The 21,386-nt window shown below is 47.8% G+C and overlaps 2 protein-coding genes, 10 non-coding genes and 5 pseudogenes across 12 annotated transcripts in view; all 17 read right to left on the reverse strand.

Moving 5' to 3' along the window:
* LOC105948215 overlaps window positions 1-5,065 on the reverse strand; it is a 35,484-nt gene extending 30,419 nt beyond the window's left edge. Inside the window, exon 1 of the mRNA XM_031891984.1 lies at window positions 4,340-5,065. Coding sequence (XP_031747844.1) covers window positions 4,340-5,015 — 676 coding nt within the window. The 5' untranslated portion in view covers window positions 5,016-5,065. The remainder of the gene's footprint in view (window positions 1-4,339) is intronic.
* LOC116407094 lies at window positions 382-572 on the reverse strand. Its single transcript, XR_004220059.1, has one exon. It is a non-coding gene; the product is annotated as a U2 spliceosomal RNA (small nuclear RNA).
* On the reverse strand, window positions 1,083-1,273 carry LOC116407095. Its single transcript, XR_004220060.1, has one exon. It is a non-coding gene; the product is annotated as a U2 spliceosomal RNA (small nuclear RNA).
* LOC116407314 lies at window positions 1,785-1,960 on the reverse strand (annotated as a pseudogene).
* Window positions 5,066-5,357: 292 nt separating the features above from the next.
* LOC116406954 (zinc finger CCHC domain-containing protein 3-like) lies at window positions 5,358-7,595 on the reverse strand. Its single transcript, XM_031892154.1, has 2 exons — window positions 6,071-7,595; window positions 5,358-5,902 (listed from the first exon to the last, which is right to left on the reverse strand). Exons 1-2 carry the CDS (start codon window positions 7,071-7,073, stop codon window positions 5,574-5,576), a joined length of 1,332 nt encoding a protein of 443 aa, XP_031748014.1. The 5' UTR covers window positions 7,074-7,595; the 3' UTR covers window positions 5,358-5,573.
* LOC116407378 lies at window positions 7,502-7,612 on the reverse strand (annotated as a pseudogene).
* A 375-nt stretch (window positions 7,613-7,987) lies between these two features.
* Window positions 7,988-8,101, reverse strand: LOC116407373 (annotated as a pseudogene).
* Window positions 8,102-8,612: 511 nt separating this feature from the next.
* On the reverse strand, window positions 8,613-8,804 carry LOC116407259. The gene has a single exon (XR_004220220.1). It is a non-coding gene; the product is annotated as a U2 spliceosomal RNA (small nuclear RNA).
* Window positions 8,805-9,315: 511 nt separating this feature from the next.
* On the reverse strand, window positions 9,316-9,506 carry LOC116407096. The gene has a single exon (XR_004220061.1). It is a non-coding gene; the product is annotated as a U2 spliceosomal RNA (small nuclear RNA).
* A 513-nt stretch (window positions 9,507-10,019) lies between these two features.
* LOC116407097 lies at window positions 10,020-10,210 on the reverse strand. Its single transcript, XR_004220062.1, has one exon. It is a non-coding gene; the product is annotated as a U2 spliceosomal RNA (small nuclear RNA).
* Window positions 10,211-10,722: 512 nt separating this feature from the next.
* On the reverse strand, window positions 10,723-10,914 carry LOC116407263. Its single transcript, XR_004220224.1, has one exon. It is a non-coding gene; the product is annotated as a U2 spliceosomal RNA (small nuclear RNA).
* Window positions 10,915-11,426: 512 nt separating this feature from the next.
* On the reverse strand, window positions 11,427-11,597 carry LOC116407352 (annotated as a pseudogene).
* A 5,535-nt stretch (window positions 11,598-17,132) lies between these two features.
* LOC116407098 lies at window positions 17,133-17,323 on the reverse strand. The gene has a single exon (XR_004220063.1). It is a non-coding gene; the product is annotated as a U2 spliceosomal RNA (small nuclear RNA).
* A 511-nt stretch (window positions 17,324-17,834) lies between these two features.
* On the reverse strand, window positions 17,835-18,025 carry LOC116407099. The gene has a single exon (XR_004220064.1). It is a non-coding gene; the product is annotated as a U2 spliceosomal RNA (small nuclear RNA).
* Window positions 18,026-18,536: 511 nt separating this feature from the next.
* Window positions 18,537-18,727, reverse strand: LOC116407101. Its single transcript, XR_004220066.1, has one exon. It is a non-coding gene; the product is annotated as a U2 spliceosomal RNA (small nuclear RNA).
* Window positions 18,728-19,238: 511 nt separating this feature from the next.
* On the reverse strand, window positions 19,239-19,429 carry LOC116407102. The gene has a single exon (XR_004220067.1). It is a non-coding gene; the product is annotated as a U2 spliceosomal RNA (small nuclear RNA).
* Window positions 19,430-19,940: 511 nt separating this feature from the next.
* LOC116407325 lies at window positions 19,941-20,113 on the reverse strand (annotated as a pseudogene).
* Window positions 20,114-21,386: the final 1,273 nt, after the last annotated feature.

The raw sequence follows: 21,386 nt of genomic DNA on the forward strand, positions 1-21,386 counted from the left end.
ACACACAAGCCCCCACATTACAGCATCTCGGATATCTTCTACAGCCCTTCTCTGGCTCTGGTCTCTTTGCGGGCTGCAGCCGACGACCACTCAGCACCGCAACAGCAACTTCACCACTCTCCCAGAAGCCAACATTTACATAGCCCCGCCTCTTTCTGGCGCACACAATCAAGCACACAACGAGCTCCTGCAACGAGTCCCGGCTGAAAGGGCATCACACCAAACAACGGCGGATGACGACATTAACAGCAAACTGTCTCCTGCAAAGTCTTGCAAAGTTCTTTTTTCCCCTTCCTTGGGCTGCTTGTTGCTGCTGTTTCTTTGCACTTGTTGTGCTGCTGCTGCAGATTCGAGCTTGTTCTGATTTTTCAAACTGGATAAGAGAGGTGCACCGGTCCTGGAGGTACTGCAATACCAGGTCGATGCGTGGAGTGGACAGAGCAAGCTCTTCTTCCATCTCCCTGTTCCAAAAATCCATTTAATATATGGTCCCCAGATAGGGGACGTATCAGATATTAAACTGATAAGAACAGATACTACACTTGATCTTAGCCAAAAGGCCGAGAAGCGATAACCCGAATTGCGCACGCACCGACGGGCCCAGATCCTCGCTTGCTCTACCTCCATGGGGAGAGAGAGGGCCATAACGCTTCCTCCTGCACCTACACTATCCTCCCCCCAAAACCCCAACCCCCACCTCACACACAAGCCCCCACATTACAGCATCTCGGATATCTTCTACAGCCCTTCTCTGGCTCTGGTCTCTTTGCGGGCTGCAGCCGACGACCACTCAGCACCGCAACAGCAACTTCACCACTCTCCCAGAAGCCAACATTTACATAGCCCCGCCTCTTTCTGGCGCACACAATCAAGCACACAACGAGCTCCTGCAACGAGTCCCGGCTGAAAGGGCATCACACCAAACAACGGGCGGATGACGACATTAACAGCAAACTGTCTCCTGCAAAGTCTTGCAAAGTTCTTTTTTCCCCTTCCTTGGGCTGCTTGTTGCTGCTGTTTCTTTGCACTTGTTGTGCTGCTGCTGCAGATTCGAGCTTGTTCTGATTTTTCAAACTGGATAAGAGAGGTGCACCGGTCCTGGAGGTACTGCAATACCAGGTCGATGCGTGGAGTGGACAGAGCAAGCTCTTCTTCCATCTCCCTGTTCCAAAAATCCATTTAATATATGGTCCCCAGATAGGGGACGTATCAGATATTAAACTGATAAGAACAGATACTACACTTGATCTTAGCCAAAAGGCCGAGAAGCGATAACCCGAATTGCGCACGCACCGACGGGCCCAGATCCTCGCTTGCTCTACCTCCATGGGGAGAGAGAGGGGCCATAACGCTTCCTCCTGCACCTACACTATCCTCCCCCCAAAACCCCAACCCCCACCTCACACACAAGCCCCCACATTACAGCATCTCGGATATCTTCTACAGCCCTTCTCTGGCTCTGGTCTCTTTGCGGGCTGCAGCCGACGACCACTCAGCACCGCAACAGCAACTTCACCACTCTCCCAGAAGCCAACATTTACATAGCCCCGCCTCTTTCTGGCGCACACAATCAAGCACACAACGAGCTCCTGCAACGAGTCCCGGCTGAAAGGGCATCACACCAAACAACGGGCGGATGACGACATTAACAGCAAACTGTCTCCTGCAAAGTCTTGCAAAGTTCTTTTTTCCCCTTCCTTGGGCTGCTTGTTGCTGCTGTTTCTTTGCACTTGTTGTGCTGCTGCTGCAGATTCGAGCTTGTTCTGATTTTTCAAACTGGATAAGAGAGGTGCACCGGTCCTGGAGGTACTGCAATACCAGGTCGATGCGTGGAGTGGACAGAGCAAGCTCTTCTTCCATCTCCCTGTTCCAAAAATCCATTTAATATATGGTCCCCAGATAGGGGACGTATCAGATATTAAACTGATAAGAACAGATTTTTTTTTTTATTGAAAAATATACTTTATTATATATATATAATATAAATATACAAAAAACAAACATTTCCGTTTTTCATTCATTCATTGCATTCACATTATACTTTCAAAATAAAGCAATGGAGGTAGGGGGAGTGGATGGGGGGTGGGAGATGGGGAAAGGGATGTGGAATTTGAAACGCCCAAAGCTTTATTTTCCACTTAAACTTAGACAACAAGGGAGGGAGGGGGAGAAGGAGAGGGTTTTCAGTCCTCTTCTTCCTCAAGGCTGTGCCGGATGTTGTAGTCCCGGAGCAGACTGTGATCAGTCTGCGGCAGTCTTGGATTGACATCCTCTCTCTCCTCAGAATGAGGCAGTTCCTGGAATACCATAAAACGTCCTTAAAACAGTTCATAAGGTGCCAGGCTTCCTGAATTGCCCCTTCCGTGTGAGTACCCTGGAAAAGCCCATAAAGCACCGCATGGTGCGTAAGCAAGTTCCTGGGCAAACAGTCTTTGAGTTCATGTTCCAGGGCATCAAGCAGGACCTGAGCAAACTGGCAATCCCAAAAAGTGTGCAAAGATGTTCCCTCATAAATGATGCACCATGGGCAATGCTGGTACCTGCACAGGTTACAGGCATGCATGAAGGTTCTGAGGGGCAGACCCCCCGGATGGCCATCCACGACATTCCCCCAAACAACCTTAACTGTGTCCGCTGGGAGCCCTGGATTAGACTCCATCTTGTCTTTGGCTCTGATCAACTTGTGAATTGTCTTTGGTTTCCACAAGTCAGGCTAGACTCCCTCCAGTTGGTGTTCCCTCACAAACTTTGTAACATCCAGGTAAAACCAAGGGGTGTTCCAGTTGTAAGGATAGGAGCTGTCCCACTTGTCCCACCCCAGCGAACGCCAAAGTGGAAGAAGGAAAAAGCGGGACATGGAGCTGCCAATAGAGTCCTTTTCTTTGCCTGTGATCGTCTGGCGGATGCAGTTGCACATGAAGAAACTCCTCAGCAGGGTGGGGATGTCGGGGACTCCTTTTCCACCTTTGCAGGGGGCCTTGTACATAACTGACCGCTTTACTCTGTCCATCTTGGAGCCCCAGATGAAGTGGAAGACTGCCCTTGTGATGGCCCTGCAGACCGTAGACAGAGGTGGCCATGCTTGGGCCATGTACTGCAGGACAAGAAGAATCTCATTCCGCAGCACCAGTGTCTTCCCTTTGATGGTGAGGTCTCTGAGGCTCCAGAGGCCAATCTTTTGCCTGACCTTTGCCATTCTCTCCTCCCAGCACTTCAGGGCAGCGTCCTCACCACCAAACCAGACTCCGAGGATCTTAATGAAGTTGGACTTGATGGAAGAGGGGACGTTGTCAGAAGCCAGGTACCAGTCTCCGAAGAGGAGGGTCTCTGACTTCCAGCAGTTGACTTTGGCTCCTGAAGCTTTGCTGAAGTCCTCGCAGGTCTGGACGAGCAATCTCACCGACTGCTGATCTGCGCAGAAGACGGTCACGTTGTCCATGTACAGTGAGCACTTGATCTGGGATCTGGCAGGTCCTGGTGCAGTGATCCCTCTGATCTCTGGATTCCGTCGGATGCACTCGGTGAAGAGCTCTATGCAACAGACAAAGAAGAGGTTGAAAGAGGACAGCCTTGTCTGACCCCAGACAACACCGGAAGGGGTCAGTTTTTCCAGCCGTTGACCCAGCCACCAAACTGAAATATCACGGTACATTAGACTGACATAAGAACAAAACATTTCACCAGCCCAAACCTACGCAGGCGCCTTGTTCATGAAGACGTGGGACACACGATCAAAAGGCTTTTTCCTATCAAGACTGACCAGCGGCCGCGTGTACACGGCGGTCCTTGATGTAGTGAACCGTGTCCCTAATGAGAGCAAGGCTGTCGGCAATCCTGCGCCCCGGGGATACCGCAAGTTTGGTCCGGATGGACGATCTGTCCGATGACAGTCTTTAGCCGGTTGGCTAGTACCTTGGCGAGGATCTTGTAGTCCACATTCAGGAGAGAGATGGGACGCCAATTTTTAAGGTCACATCTCTCCCCCTTCTGTTTATACAAGATCGTGATCATTCCTTCCCTCAGCGACTGAGGCATTTTGCCCTCCACGGCCATCTCCTCGTAGCAGCTCGGCAGGGTTCCGGACCAATGAGGTCCCACAGCGCTACATAGAGCTCCGCTGGGAGACCGTCACTGCCCGGGGTCCTGTCTCGCCTAAAGGATTTGGCAGCAGAGTGCAACTCCTCCAAGGCCAAGGGGGCATTGGTGGCTGAAAGACCTGCAGGATCAATAAGGTTAGTGATACCTGACAGGAACTTCTCAGCCGATGTTTCGTCTGTTTCCTTTTCCTTGTAGAGGGAGCTGTAGTAGTCTGTGACCACTTCCATCACTCCTTCCTTACCTGACTTCAGGGTGCCTGTCTCGTCGCGGAGCTCTGTCAGGGGTGTGTGGCCGGAGTGGAGCTTTCGGAAGAAGAAAGAGTTGCACTTTTCCCCCTTCTCGAGATGCTCCACCTTGGAGCGGAAGATGATGCGCCTGGATTCCTCCGCAAAGTGCCCTTTCAGGCCCTCTTTGGTCTCCTCCAGATCCTTTCTCACATCCCAGCCACACCGCTGGAGGTCTTGAAGGGACTGTAGATCTCTCTGCAGCCTCTTGAAGTTCCTCCTGCGTTCGCAGGCTTGACGCCTGCCCTTCACCTGAAAGAAACTACGCAACTGAACCTTGACAAATTCCCACCAGTCACTGACATTATCATAACAACATTTCTCATTCCTCCACCAAATGTATGCATCCCTCAGTTCTTGCATAACCTCCTCCCTTCCCAACAGTTCACAGTTCAGCTTCCAGGAGCCCGGACCTGGAGGAAAACCACAGCCCAAAGATCCCTGAAAGTGAATGGCCCTGTGGTCAGAGAAGAAGCAGGGGACCATAGCACACCTTGTCTGCTTGATGGTACGGGAGGTAAACACAAAGTCAATCCTAGAACGCACTGAGCCATCGGGGCGGCACCAACTGTAATTCACAGTGCCGTTCCCAATGGACCCAACAGCGTCCTTTAAGGATGCTTCGGTTACCATCTCCTTAAGCAGTTTGGAGGTGACATCCAGTTTGGCACCGTTGCTGGTGCTGCGCCGTCCTCCTCAATGGGGCAAGTTGAAATCCCCGCCCAACACTACCGCCCGGGGTGGTTTGCTAACTGGGCCCGCAGGGTTTGGAGTGTTCCAAACGCTCACCCTTCTCAGGGAGGCGTTACACGTTGATAAGCCTAACAGGCTCCCCTGCCATGGAACCGTCCACGACCAGTAAACGGCCGCCAGACTAGCTCAAGTACAGAATCAACAGTGAAGAGGCTCCCCCTGATCAGAATGGCGACCCCTGCAGACTTACAGCTATTACCCCAGACCAAGTAGGAAGGGACCATGGGTCCACTGACGCATGAGGTGTTTGTAAGACCTGGAGAAAGGAAAGGCACATTCCTGCAACATGTACACATTACAATTCTGGTTATCGAGAAATGCAAAGATGGTCTGTCGTCTCATCAGGTCCTTAATACTCCTAACATTAATGGTGAATAAGTTAAAAGACCCCATTAGTTAAGAAATAAAAAGAAAACCGTTAGCGTTAGACATTTTACATTATACATTACCACTCCGGTCGGGCGGGTCTCCTCCTGCATTGTCGGGCGGGGGGGGACTCTCTTCCGGAGATTCCAGCTGCTGTAGCAGGGCCTCTTCCAGTTGTAGGACCCTGTTGACATCTGCAGGCTCGACTGGGATCTGCTCGAGTTCTTCCAGGAGCAGTTCCATGTCTTCTGCTTCTACCTCTGTGATGTGCACTGCCTCCACCTCCTCCCCCTCCTCTGACGATGTTGTGCCGTCCAGGTCAGTGACGGCCTTCTTCCTCTCCTGTTGTTGTTCAGCCGCTGGGCTTTCCTCTGCTTCTCTGGTCCTTTTTTTGCAGAGGGCTGGAGAGGAAGAGAGAGGCTGGGAGGGGTGGGTGAGGGGGGGAAAATCCTCCAGGGAGAAACCTGCAGCCCCTGGAGGGGAGGTTAGTGGGGCTGCAGGGGGAGAGGGAGGTGTGAAGGTGGGGGCTGGAGTGGGAGAGGGTGTTGGGGTAGCAGTGGGGGGCTTACCATTCTTCTCCTTGTTCCCATTGTTCTTGGCCGGAGCCGGAGGTGTTACCTTGGCTTTGGCTGGGGCTGGAGGCTTTCCTTTCTTTTGTGTATTGGCTGGGGCTGGAGGTGTCGGTTTCGCCTGAGCCACAGACGCATAGGTTCTTGATCTCTGTGGGCAGTCTCTGTAGACGTGGTCAGCCAATCCACATAAGTTGCAGGCCTTGGAGCGGGGGCAGTTTTTGGCCTCATGGCCCAGCACCTTGCAGATCCTGCATGCATTTGCTGTGCAGGTTTTTGCTTGGTGTCCCAACTGTCCACATTTCCTGCAGGTTTGAGGCTGGTCTGGGTAGTAGAGGAGTCCGGGGGAGCTGCCGAGAGAGAAACTCTGGGGGAGGTGTTTGAGCCCATCTGCTGAGCCCTCTTCCCGCTGGAGCTTTACCAGGACCGAATACTTACCCGTCCAGAAGCCGTTTGAGTCCATGATTTGGCTGGGATCCTTGATGACCGTGCAGAATCTGCTCAGGAAGGTGATAATATCTTTCACTGGTGTGTGGGGGTTTCGCATTGCGACCGTCACCCGCCTTTCCTCTCTTTGAATAGGGCTGTTGCCCACAAAGCGAGTAAAAGGGGATTCGGGCCCCGCCGCTTTAACCCTTTCCCAGTACCTCCTGCAAATAGCCATGGAAGCGAAGGTTATGTAAAACAGTCCCCCTATGAAGGTCTGTATACTCACCGTCTCTGCCTTGGAGAATCCCTGTTCCATTACCATCTTTTTCCCGAACACACCTGTCGACATGTCCGGGACCTTTCCTTCCACCTCTTTTAGCTTTAGCACAACCGTCTGTCTCATCCATGGCTCCAGATTTGGGGACTGGTTAGCCTTGGGAGGCAGAGCGGAGGCCTGGGCTGGTGCTTGGGTTGCGGGTCCAGTTTTGGGTGGTGCGTTCCTGGAGCCCGTGGAGACATTTTCCGATTTCTTTCCGGAGTTCTTCCCTCTGCTGGCAGCTGTAGCAGGAGCCATCTCTTCCTGTTCCAAGGGTCTGGAAAGGAAAAGAGAGGGAAAAAAAAGGGTAGAAAGAGGGGAAAAGTCTGAAAAAAAAAAAAAAGAAGAGAGAGAGAGAGAGTGGGCGGGGTTATGCAAATGACCCCAAGGGTCGTCCTTCAGAGCACTGCAGTGGCCCCAGGGAGGGAAGAGAGAGAGAGAGAGGGGGGAAGGGAGTAAGAGAGAGAGAGAGAGGAGTTTTTAAAAAAACTCCTAAGTGTTATCAGCTCGAAGCGGAGTTAGAACTCCGAGTTTCTTCTTTGCCGGTCGTAGTCTGGGACTTCTTTCCTGAAGGTCGGAATCCCTGTAGATCGCTTCAAGATGAAGTGCTTCTGTCGCAGTCTGAAGCCGAAGTCGGTCTCTCTGGAGCTGGATCTTCCGAAGTGTCTCCGTCCGTCGGTCGATCAGATGATTCTCTTCCTGAGCTTCAGATCTTCAGACTTCAGCCTGCTTCAGTAGATCTGAACTGATAAGAACAGATACTACACTTGATCTTAGCCAAAAGGCCGAGAAGCGAACAGATGATATTGTATCATCCGAGCGCCTCCGCCCTGAGGGCAAAAGGTACTCTCGTTCGATGCCCATGTGCCCGAAGACAGCATGTGCGGGCAGACCCACCTTCGCCGGAGCTAGGGTGGGGACCACCAAGTCAGGGCCTAGGGCCTAGCGAACTAGGACACCTATCCCGGGTTTTGCGCAAATCCAACACAAAAATGGTGCGGAAGTGTGCGGTGCAATGCCATTAGTCGCCTTGTTCAGGCCCCAGCTGGCAGCTGGTGCAGTTTCATAAAAAGGCAAAAAAAATCTCCACTACAGAGGTCAAGCATGGCTAGGCATAATAACCATGTGCAAAGCCCCCGACAAAAAGGTCGGGTGCCCTTCCAAAAGGAGGCACAGGTTCTCCGCTTTCGCCAAGCTCCCCGCTTCGTCACAAGCGCTGTAATCTGATCTGAAACTGATAAGAACAGATACTACACTTGATCTTAGCCAAAAGGCCGAGAAGCGATAACCCGAATTGCGCACGCACCGACGGGCCCAGATCCTCGCTTGCTCTACCTCCATGGGGAGAGAGAGGGGCCATAACGCTTCCTCCTGCACCTACACTATCCTCCCCCCAAAACCCCAACCCCCACCTCACACACAAGCCCCCACATTACAGCATCTCGGATATCTTCTACAGCCCTTCTCTGGCTCTGGTCTCTTTGCGGGCTGCAGCCGACGACCACTCAGCACCGCAACAGCAACTTCACCACTCTCCCAGAAGCCAACATTTACATAGCCCCGCCTCTTTCTGGCGCACACAATCAAGCACACAACGAGCTCCTGCAACGAGTCCCGGCTGAAAGGGCATCACACCAAACAACGGGCGGATGACGACATTAACAGCAAACTGTCTCCTGCAAAGTCTTGCAAAGTTCTTTTTTCCCCTTCCTTGGGCTGCTTGTTGCTGCTGTTTCTTTGCACTTGTTGTGCTGCTGCTGCAGATTCGAGCTTGTTCTGATTTTTCAAACTGGATAAGAGAGGTGCACCGGTCCTGGAGGTACTGGCAATACCAGGTCGATGCGTGGAGTGGACAGAGCAAGCTCTTCTTCCATCTCCCTGTTCCAAAAATCCATTTAATATATGGTCCCCAGATAGGGGACGTATCAGATATTAAACTGATAAGAACAGATACTACACTTGATCTTAGCCAAAAGGCCGAGAAGCGATAACCCGAATTGCGCACGCACCGACGGGCCCAGATCCTCGCTTGCTCTACCTCCATGGGGAGAGAGAGGGGCCATAACGCTTCCTCCTGCACCTACACTATCCTCCCCCCAAAACCCCAACCCCCACCTCACACACAAGCCCCCACATTACAGCATCTCGGATATCTTCTACAGCCCTTCTCTGGCTCTGGTCTCTTTGCGGGCTGCAGCCGACGACCACTCAGCACCGCAACAGCAACTTCACCACTCTCCCAGAAGCCAACATTTACATAGCCCCGCCTCTTTCTGGCGCACACAATCAAGCACACAACGAGCTCCTGCAACGAGTCCCGGCTGAAAGGGCATCACACCAAACAACGGGCGGATGACGACATTAACAGCAAACTGTCTCCTGCAAAGTCTTGCAAAGTTCTTTTTTCCCCTTCCTTGGGCTGCTTGTTGCTGCTGTTTCTTTGCACTTGTTGTGCTGCTGCTGCAGATTCGAGCTTGTTCTGATTTTTCAAACTGGATAAGAGAGGTGCACCGGTCCTGGAGGTACTGCAATACCAGGTCGATGCGTGGAGTGGACAGAGCAAGCTCTTCTTCCATCTCCCTGTTCCAAAAATCCATTTAATATATGGTCCCCAGATAGGGGACGTATCAGATATTAAACTGATAAGAACAGATACTACACTTGATCTTAGCCAAAAGGCCGAGAAGCGATAACCCGAATTGCGCACGCACCGACGGGCCCAGATCCTCGCTTGCTCTACCTCCATGGGGAGAGAGAGGGGCCATAACGCTTCCTCCTGCACCTACACTATCCTCCCCCCAAAACCCCAACCCCCACCTCACACACAAGCCCCCCACATTACAGCATCTCGGATATCTTCTACAGCCCTTCTCTGGCTCTGGTCTCTTTGCGGGCTGCAGCCGACGACCACTCAGCACCGCAACAGCAACTTCACCACTCTCCCAGAAGCCAACATTTACATAGCCCCGCCTCTTTCTGGCGCACACAATCAAGCACACAACGAGCTCCTGCAACGAGTCCCGGCTGAAAGGGCATCACACCAAACAACGGGCGGATGACGACATTAACAGCAAACTGTCTCCTGCAAAGTCTTGCAAAGTTCTTTTTTCCCCTTCCTTGGGCTGCTTGTTGCTGCTGTTTCTTTGCACTTGTTTGTGCTGCTGCTGCAGATTCGAGCTTGTTCTGATTTTTCAAACTGGATAAGAGAGGTGCACCGGTCCTGGAGGTACTGCAATACCAGGTCGATGCGTGGAGTGGACAGAGCAAGCTCTTCTTCCATCTCCCTGTTCCAAAAATCCATTTAATATATGGTCCCCAGATAGGGGACGTATCAGATATTAAACTGATAAGAACAGATACTACACTTGATCTTAGCCAAAAGGCCGAGAAGCGATAACCCGAATTGCGCACGCACCGACGGGCCCAGATCCTCGCTTGCTCTACCTCCATGGGGAGAGAGAGGGGCCATAACGCTTCCTCCTGCACCTACACTATCCTCCCCCCAAAACCCCAACCCCCACCTCACACACAAGCCCCCACATTACAGCATCTCGGATATCTTCTACAGCCCTTCTCTGGCTCTGGTCTCTTTGCGGGCTGCAGCCGACGACCACTCAGCACCGGCAACAGCAACTTCACCACTCTCCCAGAAGCCAACATTTACATAGCCCCGCCTCTTTCTGGCGCACACAATCAAGCACACAACGAGCTCCTGCAACGAGTCCCGGCTGAAAGGGCATCACACCAAACAACGGGCGGATGACGACATTAACAGCAAACTGTCTCCTGCAAAGTCTTGCAAAGTTCTTTTTTCCCCTTCCTTGGGCTGCTTGTTGCTGCTGTTTCTTTGCACTTGTTGTGCTGCTGCTGCAGATTCGAGCTTGTTCTGATTTTTCAAACTGGATAAGAGAGGTGCAGCCGGTCCTGGAGGTACTGCAATACCAGGTCGATGCGTGGAGTGGACAGAGCAAGCTCTTCTTCCATCTCCCTGTTCCAAAAATCCATTTAATATATGGTCCCCAGATAGGGGACGTATCAGATATTAAACTGATAAGAACAGATACTACACTTGATCTTAGCCAAAAGGCCGAGAAGCGATAACCCGAATTGCGCACGCACCGACGGGCCCAGATCCTCGCTTGCTCTACCTCCATGGGGAGAGAGAGGGGCCATAACGCTTCCTCCTGCACCTACACTATCCTCCCCCCAAAACCCCAACCCCCACCTCACACACAAGCCCCCACATTACAGCATCTCGGATATCTTCTACAGCCCTTCTCTGGCTCTGGTCTCTTTGCGGGCTGCAGCCGACGACCACTCAGCACCGCAACAGCAACTTCACCACTCTCCCAGAAGCCAACATTTACATAGCCCCGCCTCTTTCTGGCGCACACAATCAAGCACACAACGAGCTCCCTGCAACGAGTCCCGGCTGAAAGGGCATCACACCAAACAACGGGCGGATGACGACATTAACAGCAAACTGTCTCCTGCAAAGTCTTGCAAAGTTCTTTTTTCCCCTTCCTTGGGCTGCTTGTTGCTGCTGTTTCTTTGCACTTGTTGTGCTGCTGCTGCAGATTCGAGCTTGTTCTGATTTTTCAAACTGGATAAGAGAGGTGCACCGGTCCTGGAGGTACTGCAATACCAGGTCGATGCGTGGAGTGGACAGAGCAAGCTCTTCTTCCATCTCCCTGTTCCAAAAATCCATTTAATATATGGTCCCCAGATAGGGGACGTATCAGATATTAAACTGATAAGAACAGATTTTTTTTTTTTTTTTTTTTTTTTTTTTTTTTTTTTTTTTTTTTTTTTTTTTTTTTTTTTTTTTTTTTTTTTTTTTTTTCTTATAGTCCACTCAGTGCTTAAAATCAGAGAAATTCCAGAGAAATTTTATTTACCTCTCTTTTCACATTCCTCTTCTTATCACATCATCGTAGACATAAGCCTCAACTGATATTCCATATTTTAATATTCCCAATCCGTTTCGGCTTTTCTACCTTTTAATCTTTTATCTTTCAAATAATGTATATACATCTCTGCACAAATCATTTTTTTACATTGCTTATAATCTAATACATTGTTTTTAAAGATTAACAGATTTCTTGCTTTCCACATAACTTCTTCACTATATTTATTATTACCCAAGTAATGCTCATTTTATCCCTAGCACATTTTAAACCTCTCCCAAACATCACTACCTCATAATTAATATAGGACAACCCCGTTATAGCCTTCATAACCACCCCCATATCTCTCCACATTCTCTGCGCAAACTTACAATTCCATATGAAATGCATACACGTTTCATTCTCCGTGCACCCTTCCCTTGGACACTTAGGACTCCTCAACAGGCCCCTTCTGTACTGGAAATCTTTAACCGGCAAACATTTATGCACCAATGCCCACGCTAGATCTCTCTGACTATTCGTCAAATTTTTGTTCACGACCATGTTCCAGATCTCTTTGGAAATTTTTACTGTTGAAATTCTCCACCGGACACACTGCTTCCTGCTTCCTCCAATCTGTACAAATCTTATTAATATTTACTAATTCCACCTCTGAATACTTAAACAAATCCCACCTTTTAATGATTTTATCCAGCACATTATAAAACCTCGTTCCGCTGAAAGAATAAGGCTTTTTAATATCTGTTTTAAACCACCTATGTCTGTTCAGTATCCACCCAGCTCCATATTTTACAAAGTAACTTGCCCATTTATCCTGCCTTGCTAACTTAATTATAAACTGAATGTATTTCAATTCCAGAAACTGCTGCACGTTCGGAACTCCTTTACCGCCATTGCCTAACTCCCTATACATTATTTCTCTCTTTAATTTCTCCATATTTGAGCTCCAAATAAATACAAAAATTTCCCTAATAAATCTCCGCATCCACAAATAATTAGGCAGAAACACCAACCCCACGTACAGAAGAATAGGCAAAATTACCGCTTTTACAATTAGAACCTTGCCTATTATGGACAGGCTCCGTAATTTCCACATTGACAATTTCTTTTTTATTTTCTCCAGCGCCTCCGCCCAACTAAGTTCTCCCGATACATTTTGAGAAAAGACTATTCCCAAGATCCTACTATTTCCCCTTTCCAATTTTACTTTACAATTCTCAAAATCCACCCATTTCCCATATACATTACATTCACATTTCTCTATATTTAGCTTAAAATTAGCAGCGCTATTAAAAATATCAGCCCAAAGAATTACTCTATTCACCGATTCCTTGTTTGAGCATAAGATTACAACATCGTCCATATAACCCAATGATTTTATACATTCCGTTTTCCCAGGCACTGACACCCCTTTAATGATTTTATCTCGCTGCAGCGCTAACAATAACGGCTCTATGGAACATATGAAAAGGATCGGAGACAGCGGGCAACCCTGCCTCACCCCTGATTTTACCTCTATCGGCTCAGTTTTAAAACCATTCACTAAAATTTCACTAGTAACATTTTTGTACAGGACTTTAATTTATTAATAAAACCCTTACTAAAACCAAATCTTGTTAATACCGTAAACATAAAATCATGATTCACCCTGTCGTACGCTTTCTCAAAATCCAAGGATAGCAGCGCTATCCCCTGATCCCTTTGCATCACATCCTCCAACACGTCTCTCACAATATTACAGATTTCCCAAATACACCTCCCCGGGACCGCACACACCTGCCCCGGACCAATTATTTCAGCTATCACATTTTTCATTCTATTTGCAAAGATTTTCGCTATGATTTTGTAGTCCACATTTACAAGGTAATGGGTCTATAATTTTTTATCTTATCTTTTTCACCTTTCTTATAAATAATTGTAACCACCCCCTTTTTTTGGGACAGTGTTAATTCCCCCCGTTCTAAAAACTTCACCAATCATTTCTAAAAAATCATTCTTTAAAATATCCCAAAATTTCACGTAAAATTCGATTGTTAACCCATCACAACCCGGTGATTTCCCTTTTGCGCATGATGCTATCACAGCCTGCACCTCCTCCAGGTCTATTTCACGATCCACCCACTCTTGATCATTTACAGAAATTCTCTTTTCAATTAATGATATAAAATCCTCTACTATTTTTACATCGCATCCTTTTTTCTGCAAATAAATTATTATAAAATTCATATACTTTTTTTAAAATCCCCTCAATACATTCTTCGTTCTCCATTTTGTCTATAAACACTTTTTTACTTAAAATTTTCTTAAAAAAATACCTTGTACACTTTTCCCCTTCTTCAATATCTCTAATCCTTGCATTAAAAATTATTTCCCTCCCTCTATTTTCAATCCATTTTTTAATCTTCTGTTTTATGTCATTAATCTCCTCCGCCACATCAAAACCCCTTTCTCTCAATCTTATCATCGTTTGCAGTTTAACATTTAACTCATTATACTCCCTTCTTTTCTTTTTACTGATTTTAATGCCAATATTTACAAAGAAATTTTAGCCTCCCTTTTTAACCATTCCCACCATACTTTAACGGAAGAAAACTTCTTTTTTTGTTTCTGCCACTGCGCATATTTTAACTTAAAACCCTCAACTACATCACTATCCTCCAATAAATCAGCGTTTAACTTCCAATCCCTTTTTTTATTCTTAATATTTTTATCTCGCAAAACAAAATCTACTATCAGCATTTTATGGTCTGAGAAACCATTTGCCACTAAAACAAAATCTTTTGTCATAAACTCTGACGATCCGAAAACAAAATCAATCCTAGATTTACATTTATTACTCTCAAAAGTAAAACCCTCTGTTTGTTTTTACTCAAAACCCACAGATCCTGTAGCACAAAATCGGAAACTAAATTTTTAAGGATACCCGAGGTTACATCTAACCCCGCTTGACCTTTCCTGTCTTCCCTCTTTAGAATGCAATTAAAATCCCCACAAATTATAATTGGCTCTACACCTGGCAGAAAATAATAAATCTTATTAAGCAGCTCAGCTCTGTCTTCCTTTTCTACCGGGGCATACACATTCACAAACCTAATAATGCTTCCGCAATAATTAACTTTAACTAAATCGCCCTCCCAGGTTCAATTACGAAAAAAGATACAAAATCACCAACATTTTTACAAAATAAGAAACCAACTCCGGAGTTCTTACTTTCAGTACTCCCGGACCAAAATGAAATACCCCCTTTCCAGTCATTTTTGGCGCATTCGCAGTCCTCTTCATTGCTCAAGCCGCATTCCTGTAAAGCAATAAAGTCCGCACCCAAGGAAGACAAAAAGTCAAAAATCGCTGCCCTCCGTATTTTAGATTTGATACTCCTCACATTTAAGGAGATCAATTTCCCCGCCATCAGGTTACATCATCTTTACTTTTCCCTCCGTACCTTTCCATTTCTGGGTTTGACTTAACCTTTCCCCACTCACCGGCACCTTCCTCCTTGCGACCACCTCCACCGAAATGTCCGACACTGTATCTTCTTGATCCTCCATCTCCTCCACCACTCTCAACGATCCGCAATCCGAGTCCGGCTTGTGTCTCTTGTTGTCCGCTCTCTCGTCGTCCTCTCTTTCTGCATCCCGGCTCAACCTTTCAAAACACTCAAACCGGACAAACAAAATTCATCCCCCAGAGTTAATCCAACATAGGGAACACCGCTCAGACTCTCTTCCTGCAACACCTCACTTTCCTCCCGCTCCACTGCCATTTCTTCTTTCCCTTCCCCCTCCACTTCAGTTTCCAAACTCTGCGGCTGCTCACTCCTAATTTCCCGCACCTGGGTGCTTAACTCCGCTGCCTGTTTTTTCTCTTTCTGAACTGCAACTCTCTCTTCACCTCCCGCTTCCACACTCGGTTGTTTCCCACCTTTCACCGCGCCTGCATAGTCCATTCCCCTTTCGGGGCACTCCCTGTACATATGGCCGAGTTCTTTGCACAGTGAGCACTTTTTTTTCACTTTTACAGTCCTTGGTGATGTGCCCAAATTCTAAACAGTTCCCGCACATTCTTATACCCGCCTCACAGTCCTGCGGTATGTGGCCAAATTCATTGCACCTTTGGCAGTACTTAGGCATCCCCGAATAAAACATGAACCCCCTTTCCGCTCCCATTCTAAAGTTTGACTGGGGGTGTGAGATACCGTCATCAAACAGATCGCTCTCATGGAATTTTACTTTGAACAGTCTCTTCCCGTTCCATACGCCAAATCTGTTCTCAATATTTTTAAGGAACACCACCTCCTCTGCATCTTTTTTCAGGTGCCTTACCACATCCGCTAATGGCACATACGGGTTGTACATCTGTACGGTGACTATGCGCACCGTGTCACTATGCAAAAATTTAACCTCCACATCTTTAAACACATGATCATTTTTGTTTGCATAGTACTTACGCTTAAATTTCCTGTAGTCTTCGGTGCTGTGGAAAACCACCTCGTATAATCCTCTTTTTGGAAATTCAGGGAGACTGAAGATATCCTTGGGCATAAACCCTCCAACTCGCATGATCATTTCCTCCATCACGATATTTATTCCGTCTGAACCACGTCTCTCTTCTGGCAGTACAATTTGCACGGTATTTTTAAAGCGCGCCGGACTGGCCGCCGAATTCTCCTCTTTCTCCATTTCTCCGCAGCAGAATACCTAAAAAGGCGCTTTCTCCGCACTAGGCATTGAAAAGACCCTCCAGGCGATCCCTTCCTCACGATTTTGCAGGCCCCCCCCCTATAGCAGCAAGAGGCTTAAGCTCCTCCGAAAAGGAGCGATGCCTCAAGGCCGAGGGGTAACGTGCTAGTCGCAAAACCTTCTGACACTTTTGATCGTGCCAAAAGACCGAGAAGCGATAACCCGAATTGCGCACGGCACCGACGGGCCCAGATCCTCGCTTGCTCTACCTCCATGGGGAGAGAGAGGGGCCATAACGCTTCCTCCTGCACCTACACTATCCTCCCCCCAAAACCCCAACCCCCACCTCACACACAAGCCCCCACATTACAGCATCTCGGATATCTTCTACAGCCCTTCTCTGGCTCTGGTCTCTTTGCGGGCTGCAGCCGACGACCACTCAGCACCGCAACAGCAACTTCACCACTCTCCCAGAAGCCAACATTTACATAGCCCCGCCTCTTTCTGGCGCACACAATCAAGCACACAACGAGCTCCTGCAACGAGTCCCGGCTGAAAGGGCATCACACCAAACAACGGGCGGATGACGACATTAACAGCAAACTGTCTCCTGCAAAGTCTTGCAAAGTTCTTTTTTCCCCTTCCTTGGGCTGCTTGTTGCTGCTGTTTCTTTGCACTTGTTGTGCTGCTGCTGCAGATTCGAGCTTGTTCTGATTTTTCAAACTGGATAAGAGAGGTGCACCGGTCCTGGAGGTACTGCAATACCAGGTCGATGCGTGGAGTGGACAGAGCAAGCTCTTCTTCCATCTCCCTGTTCCAAAAATCCATTTAATATATGGTCCCCAGATAGGGGACGTATCAGATATTAAACTGATAAGAACAGATACTACACTTGATCTTAGCCAAAAGGCCGAGAAGCGATAACCCGAATTGCGCACGCACCGACGGGCCCAGATCCTCGCTTGCTCTACCTCCATGGGGAGAGAGAGGGGCCATAACGCTTCCTCCTGCACCTACACTATCCTCCCCCCAAAACCCCAACCCCCACCTCACACACAAGCCCCCACATTACAGCATCTCGGATATCTTCTACAGCCCTTCTCTGGCTCTGGTCTCTTTGCGGGCTGCAGCCGACGACCACTCAGCACCGCAACAGCAACTTCACCACTCTCCCAGAAGCCAACATTTACATAGCCCCGCCTCTTTCTGGCGCACACAATCAAGCACACAACGAGCTCCTGCAACGAGTCCCGGCTGAAAGGGCATCACACCAAACAACGGGCGGATGACGACATTAACAGCAAACTGTCTCCTGCAAAGTCTTGCAAAGTTCTTTTTTCCCCTTCCTTGGGCTGCTTGTTGCTGCTGTTTCTTTGCACTTGTTGTGCTGCTGCTGCAGATTCGAGCTTGTTCTGATTTTTCAAACTGGATAAGAGAGGTGCACCGGTCCTGGAGGTACTGCAATACCAGGTCGATGCGTGGAGTGGACAGAGCAAGCTCTTCTTCCATCTCCCTGTTCCAAAAATCCATTTAATATATGGTCCCCAGATAGGGGACGTATCAGATATTAAACTGATAAGAACAGATACTACACTTGATCTTAGCCAAAAGGCCGAGAAGCGATAACCCGAATTGCGCACGCACCGACGGGCCCAGATCCTCGCTTGCTCTACCTCCATGGGGAGAGAGAGGGGCCATAACGCTTCCTCCTGCACCTACACTATCCTCCCCCCAAAACCCCAACCCCCACCTCACACACAAGCCCCCACATTACAGCATCTCGGATATCTTCTACAGCCCTTCTCTGGCTCTGGTCTCTTTGCGGGCTGCAGCCGACGACCACTCAGCACCGCAACAGCAACTTCACCACTCTCCCAGAAGCCAACATTTACATAGCCCCGCCTCTTTCTGGCGCACACAATCAAGCACACAACGAGCTCCTGCAACGAGTCCCGGCTGAAAGGGCATCACACCAAACAACGGGCGGATGACGACATTAACAGCAAACTGTCTCCTGCAAAGTCTTGCAAAGTTCTTTTTTCCCCTTCCTTGGGCTGCTTGTTGCTGCTGTTTCTTTGCACTTGTTGTGCTGCTGCTGCAGATTCGAGCTTGTTCTGATTTTTCAAACTGGATAAGAGAGGTGCACCGGTCCTGGAGGTACTGCAATACCAGGTCGATGCGTGGAGTGGACAGAGCAAGCTCTTCTTCCATCTCCCTGTTCCAAAAATCCATTTAATATATGGTCCCCAGATAGGGGACGTATCAGATATTAAACTGATAAGAACAGATACTACACTTGATCTTAGCCAAAAGGCCGAGAAGCGATAACCCGAATTGCGCACGCACCGACGGGCCCAGATCCTCGCTTGCTCTACCTCCATGGGGAGAGAGAGGGGCCATAACGCTTCCTCCTGCACCTACACTATCCTCCCCCCAAAACCCCAACCCCCACCTCACACACAAGCCCCCACATTACAGCATCTCGGATATCTTCTACAGCCCTTCTCTGGCTCTGGTCTCTTTGCGGGCTGCAGCCGACGACCACTCAGCACCGCAACAGCAACTTCACCACTCTCCCAGAAGCCAACATTTACATAGCCCCGCCTCTTTCTGGCGCACACAATCAAGCACACAACGAGCTCCTGCAACGAGTCCCGGCTGAAAGGGCATCACACCAAACAACGGGCGGATGACGACATTAACAGCAAACTGTCTCCTGCAAAGTCTTGCAAAGTTCTTTTTTCCCCTTCCTTGGGCTGCTTGTTGCTGCTGTTTCTTTGCACTTGTTGTGCTGCTGCTGCAGATTCGAGCTTGTTCTGATTTTTCAAACTGGATAAGAGAGGTGCACCGGTCCTGGAGGTACTGCAATACCAGGTCGATGCGTGGAGTGGACAGAGCAAGCTCTTCTTCCATCTCCCTGTTCCAAAAATCCATTTAATATATGGTCCCCAGATAGGGGACGTATCAGATATTAAACTGATAAGAACAGATACTACACTTGATCTTAGCCAAAAGGCCGAGAAGCGATAACCCGAATTGCGCACGCACCGACGGGCCCAGATCCTCGCTTGCTCTACCTCCATGGGGAGAGAGAGGGGCCATAACGCTTCCTCCTGCACCTACACTATCCTCCCCCCAAAACCCCAACCCCCACCTCACACACAAGCCCCCACATTACAGCATCTCGGATATCTTCTACAGCCCTTCTCTGGCTCTGGTCTCTTTGCGGGCTGCAGCCGACGACCACTCAGCACCGCAACAGCAACTTCACCACTCTCCCAGAAGCCAACATTTACATAGCCCCGCCTCTTTCTGGCGCACACAATCAAGCACACAACGAGCTCCTGCAACGAGTCCCGGCTGAAAGGGCATCACACCAAACAACGGGCGGATGACGACATTAACAGCAAACTGTCTCCTGCAAAGTCTTGCAAAGTTCTTTTTTCCCCTTCCTTGGGCTGCTTGTTGCTGCTGTTTCTTTGCACTTGTTGTGCTGCTGCTGCAGATTCGAGCTTGTTCTGATTTTTCAAACTGGATAAGAGAGGTGCACCGGTCCTGGAGGTACTGCAATACCAGGTCGATGCGTGGAGTGGACAGAGCAAGCTCTTCTTCCATCTCCCTGTTCCAAAAATCCATTTAATATATGGTCCCCAGATAGGGGACGTATCAGATATTAAACTGATAAGAACAGATTTTTTATCTCAAAAACTTTATTTACACAAAAACCAATATAATTTTTTAAGACATAATACAATTCCACAACTTAAAACCCCACATTCTTTCCGCTTTATCTTTCCCACAATATTTAACATCTCTTAAAAAATATAAATACATTTTTGCCATACTTAACTCAACACACTGTTCTGGAGCTATACAGTCTCTTTTAAACAATAAAATGTTGCGAACCTTCCATAATGCTTCCTTCACACAGTTTATAATAAGCCAACAACACAATTTTTCCCTTTTATCCGTACAAACAAACGATCCATAAAACACATCTTGCATATTAAACAAATTGACATTAAAAGCTTTACTTAAAAATACAGACATTTTCCTCCACACACATTTTGCATAAAAACATTCCCAAAACACATGGAGAGTTGTCTCCTCATTAATGCAATTGTTTCTCGGACAACTTTTGTTTGCCACTAATCCTCTAGAATGTTGGAAAGATCTCGTTGGAACACAATTATGCACAATCGACCATGCTAGATCTTTCTGATAATTGTCCATCTTTACTTCAGAGACGTTCTTCCAGATCCTTTTACTTTGGGCTTCAGATGCATTACCCACAGAGATGAGCTCCTCTTTTGCCTGGATCCAGTTCGATAGCTTTCTATGATCCGTTAAAAAGTCCATAGGAGCATCTTGTAATAAATACATATTAAAAATTTTGCCCAATAAAAGGTACTGACTTGAAACATTTAAAAGTACCGGAATTGTTAAAGGAAAATAATATAAATTATGTTTTCGGAAGAAAGCTCCAGCACAATAAGAGATAAAACATGATAAAAACCCACATTTCTTAAGATTACAATAAATAAAGCAGAAAAATTTAACATATAAAAACCTTTCAATATCCGGGAAATTCTTTCCACCCTTCTCCTTTAATTTCATAACCTTAGTGCGGCTCAATTTTTCCATTTTAGAATTCCACAGAAATATAAAACATAATCTAATCACCCTTTTCATATTCAACACAGAAGGAGGAAATACAATAGCCACATATAACATCATTGGCAGTAAAATGGCTTTAATGATTAAAATTTTACCCTCCATAGACAACCCTCTCAAAGTCCAGTACTGTAATTTTTTTTGAATTTTTTGGAGTAAAACCTCCCAATTTTGCTGCCCATCATTTTTGACGTCAAAAATTATTCCCAGAATTTTAATACTTTGTTTTTGAATTTGCACCTCACATTCAACAGCTTCCCAATTGCCAATACCAAAACAATCACACTTTTCCAAGTTTAACTTGAAACCAG

This window comes from Xenopus tropicalis, chromosome 8, assembly GCF_000004195.4.
Source record: "Xenopus tropicalis strain Nigerian chromosome 8, UCB_Xtro_10.0, whole genome shotgun sequence".
Classification (NCBI taxonomy): domain Eukaryota; kingdom Metazoa; phylum Chordata; class Amphibia; order Anura; family Pipidae; genus Xenopus; species Xenopus tropicalis.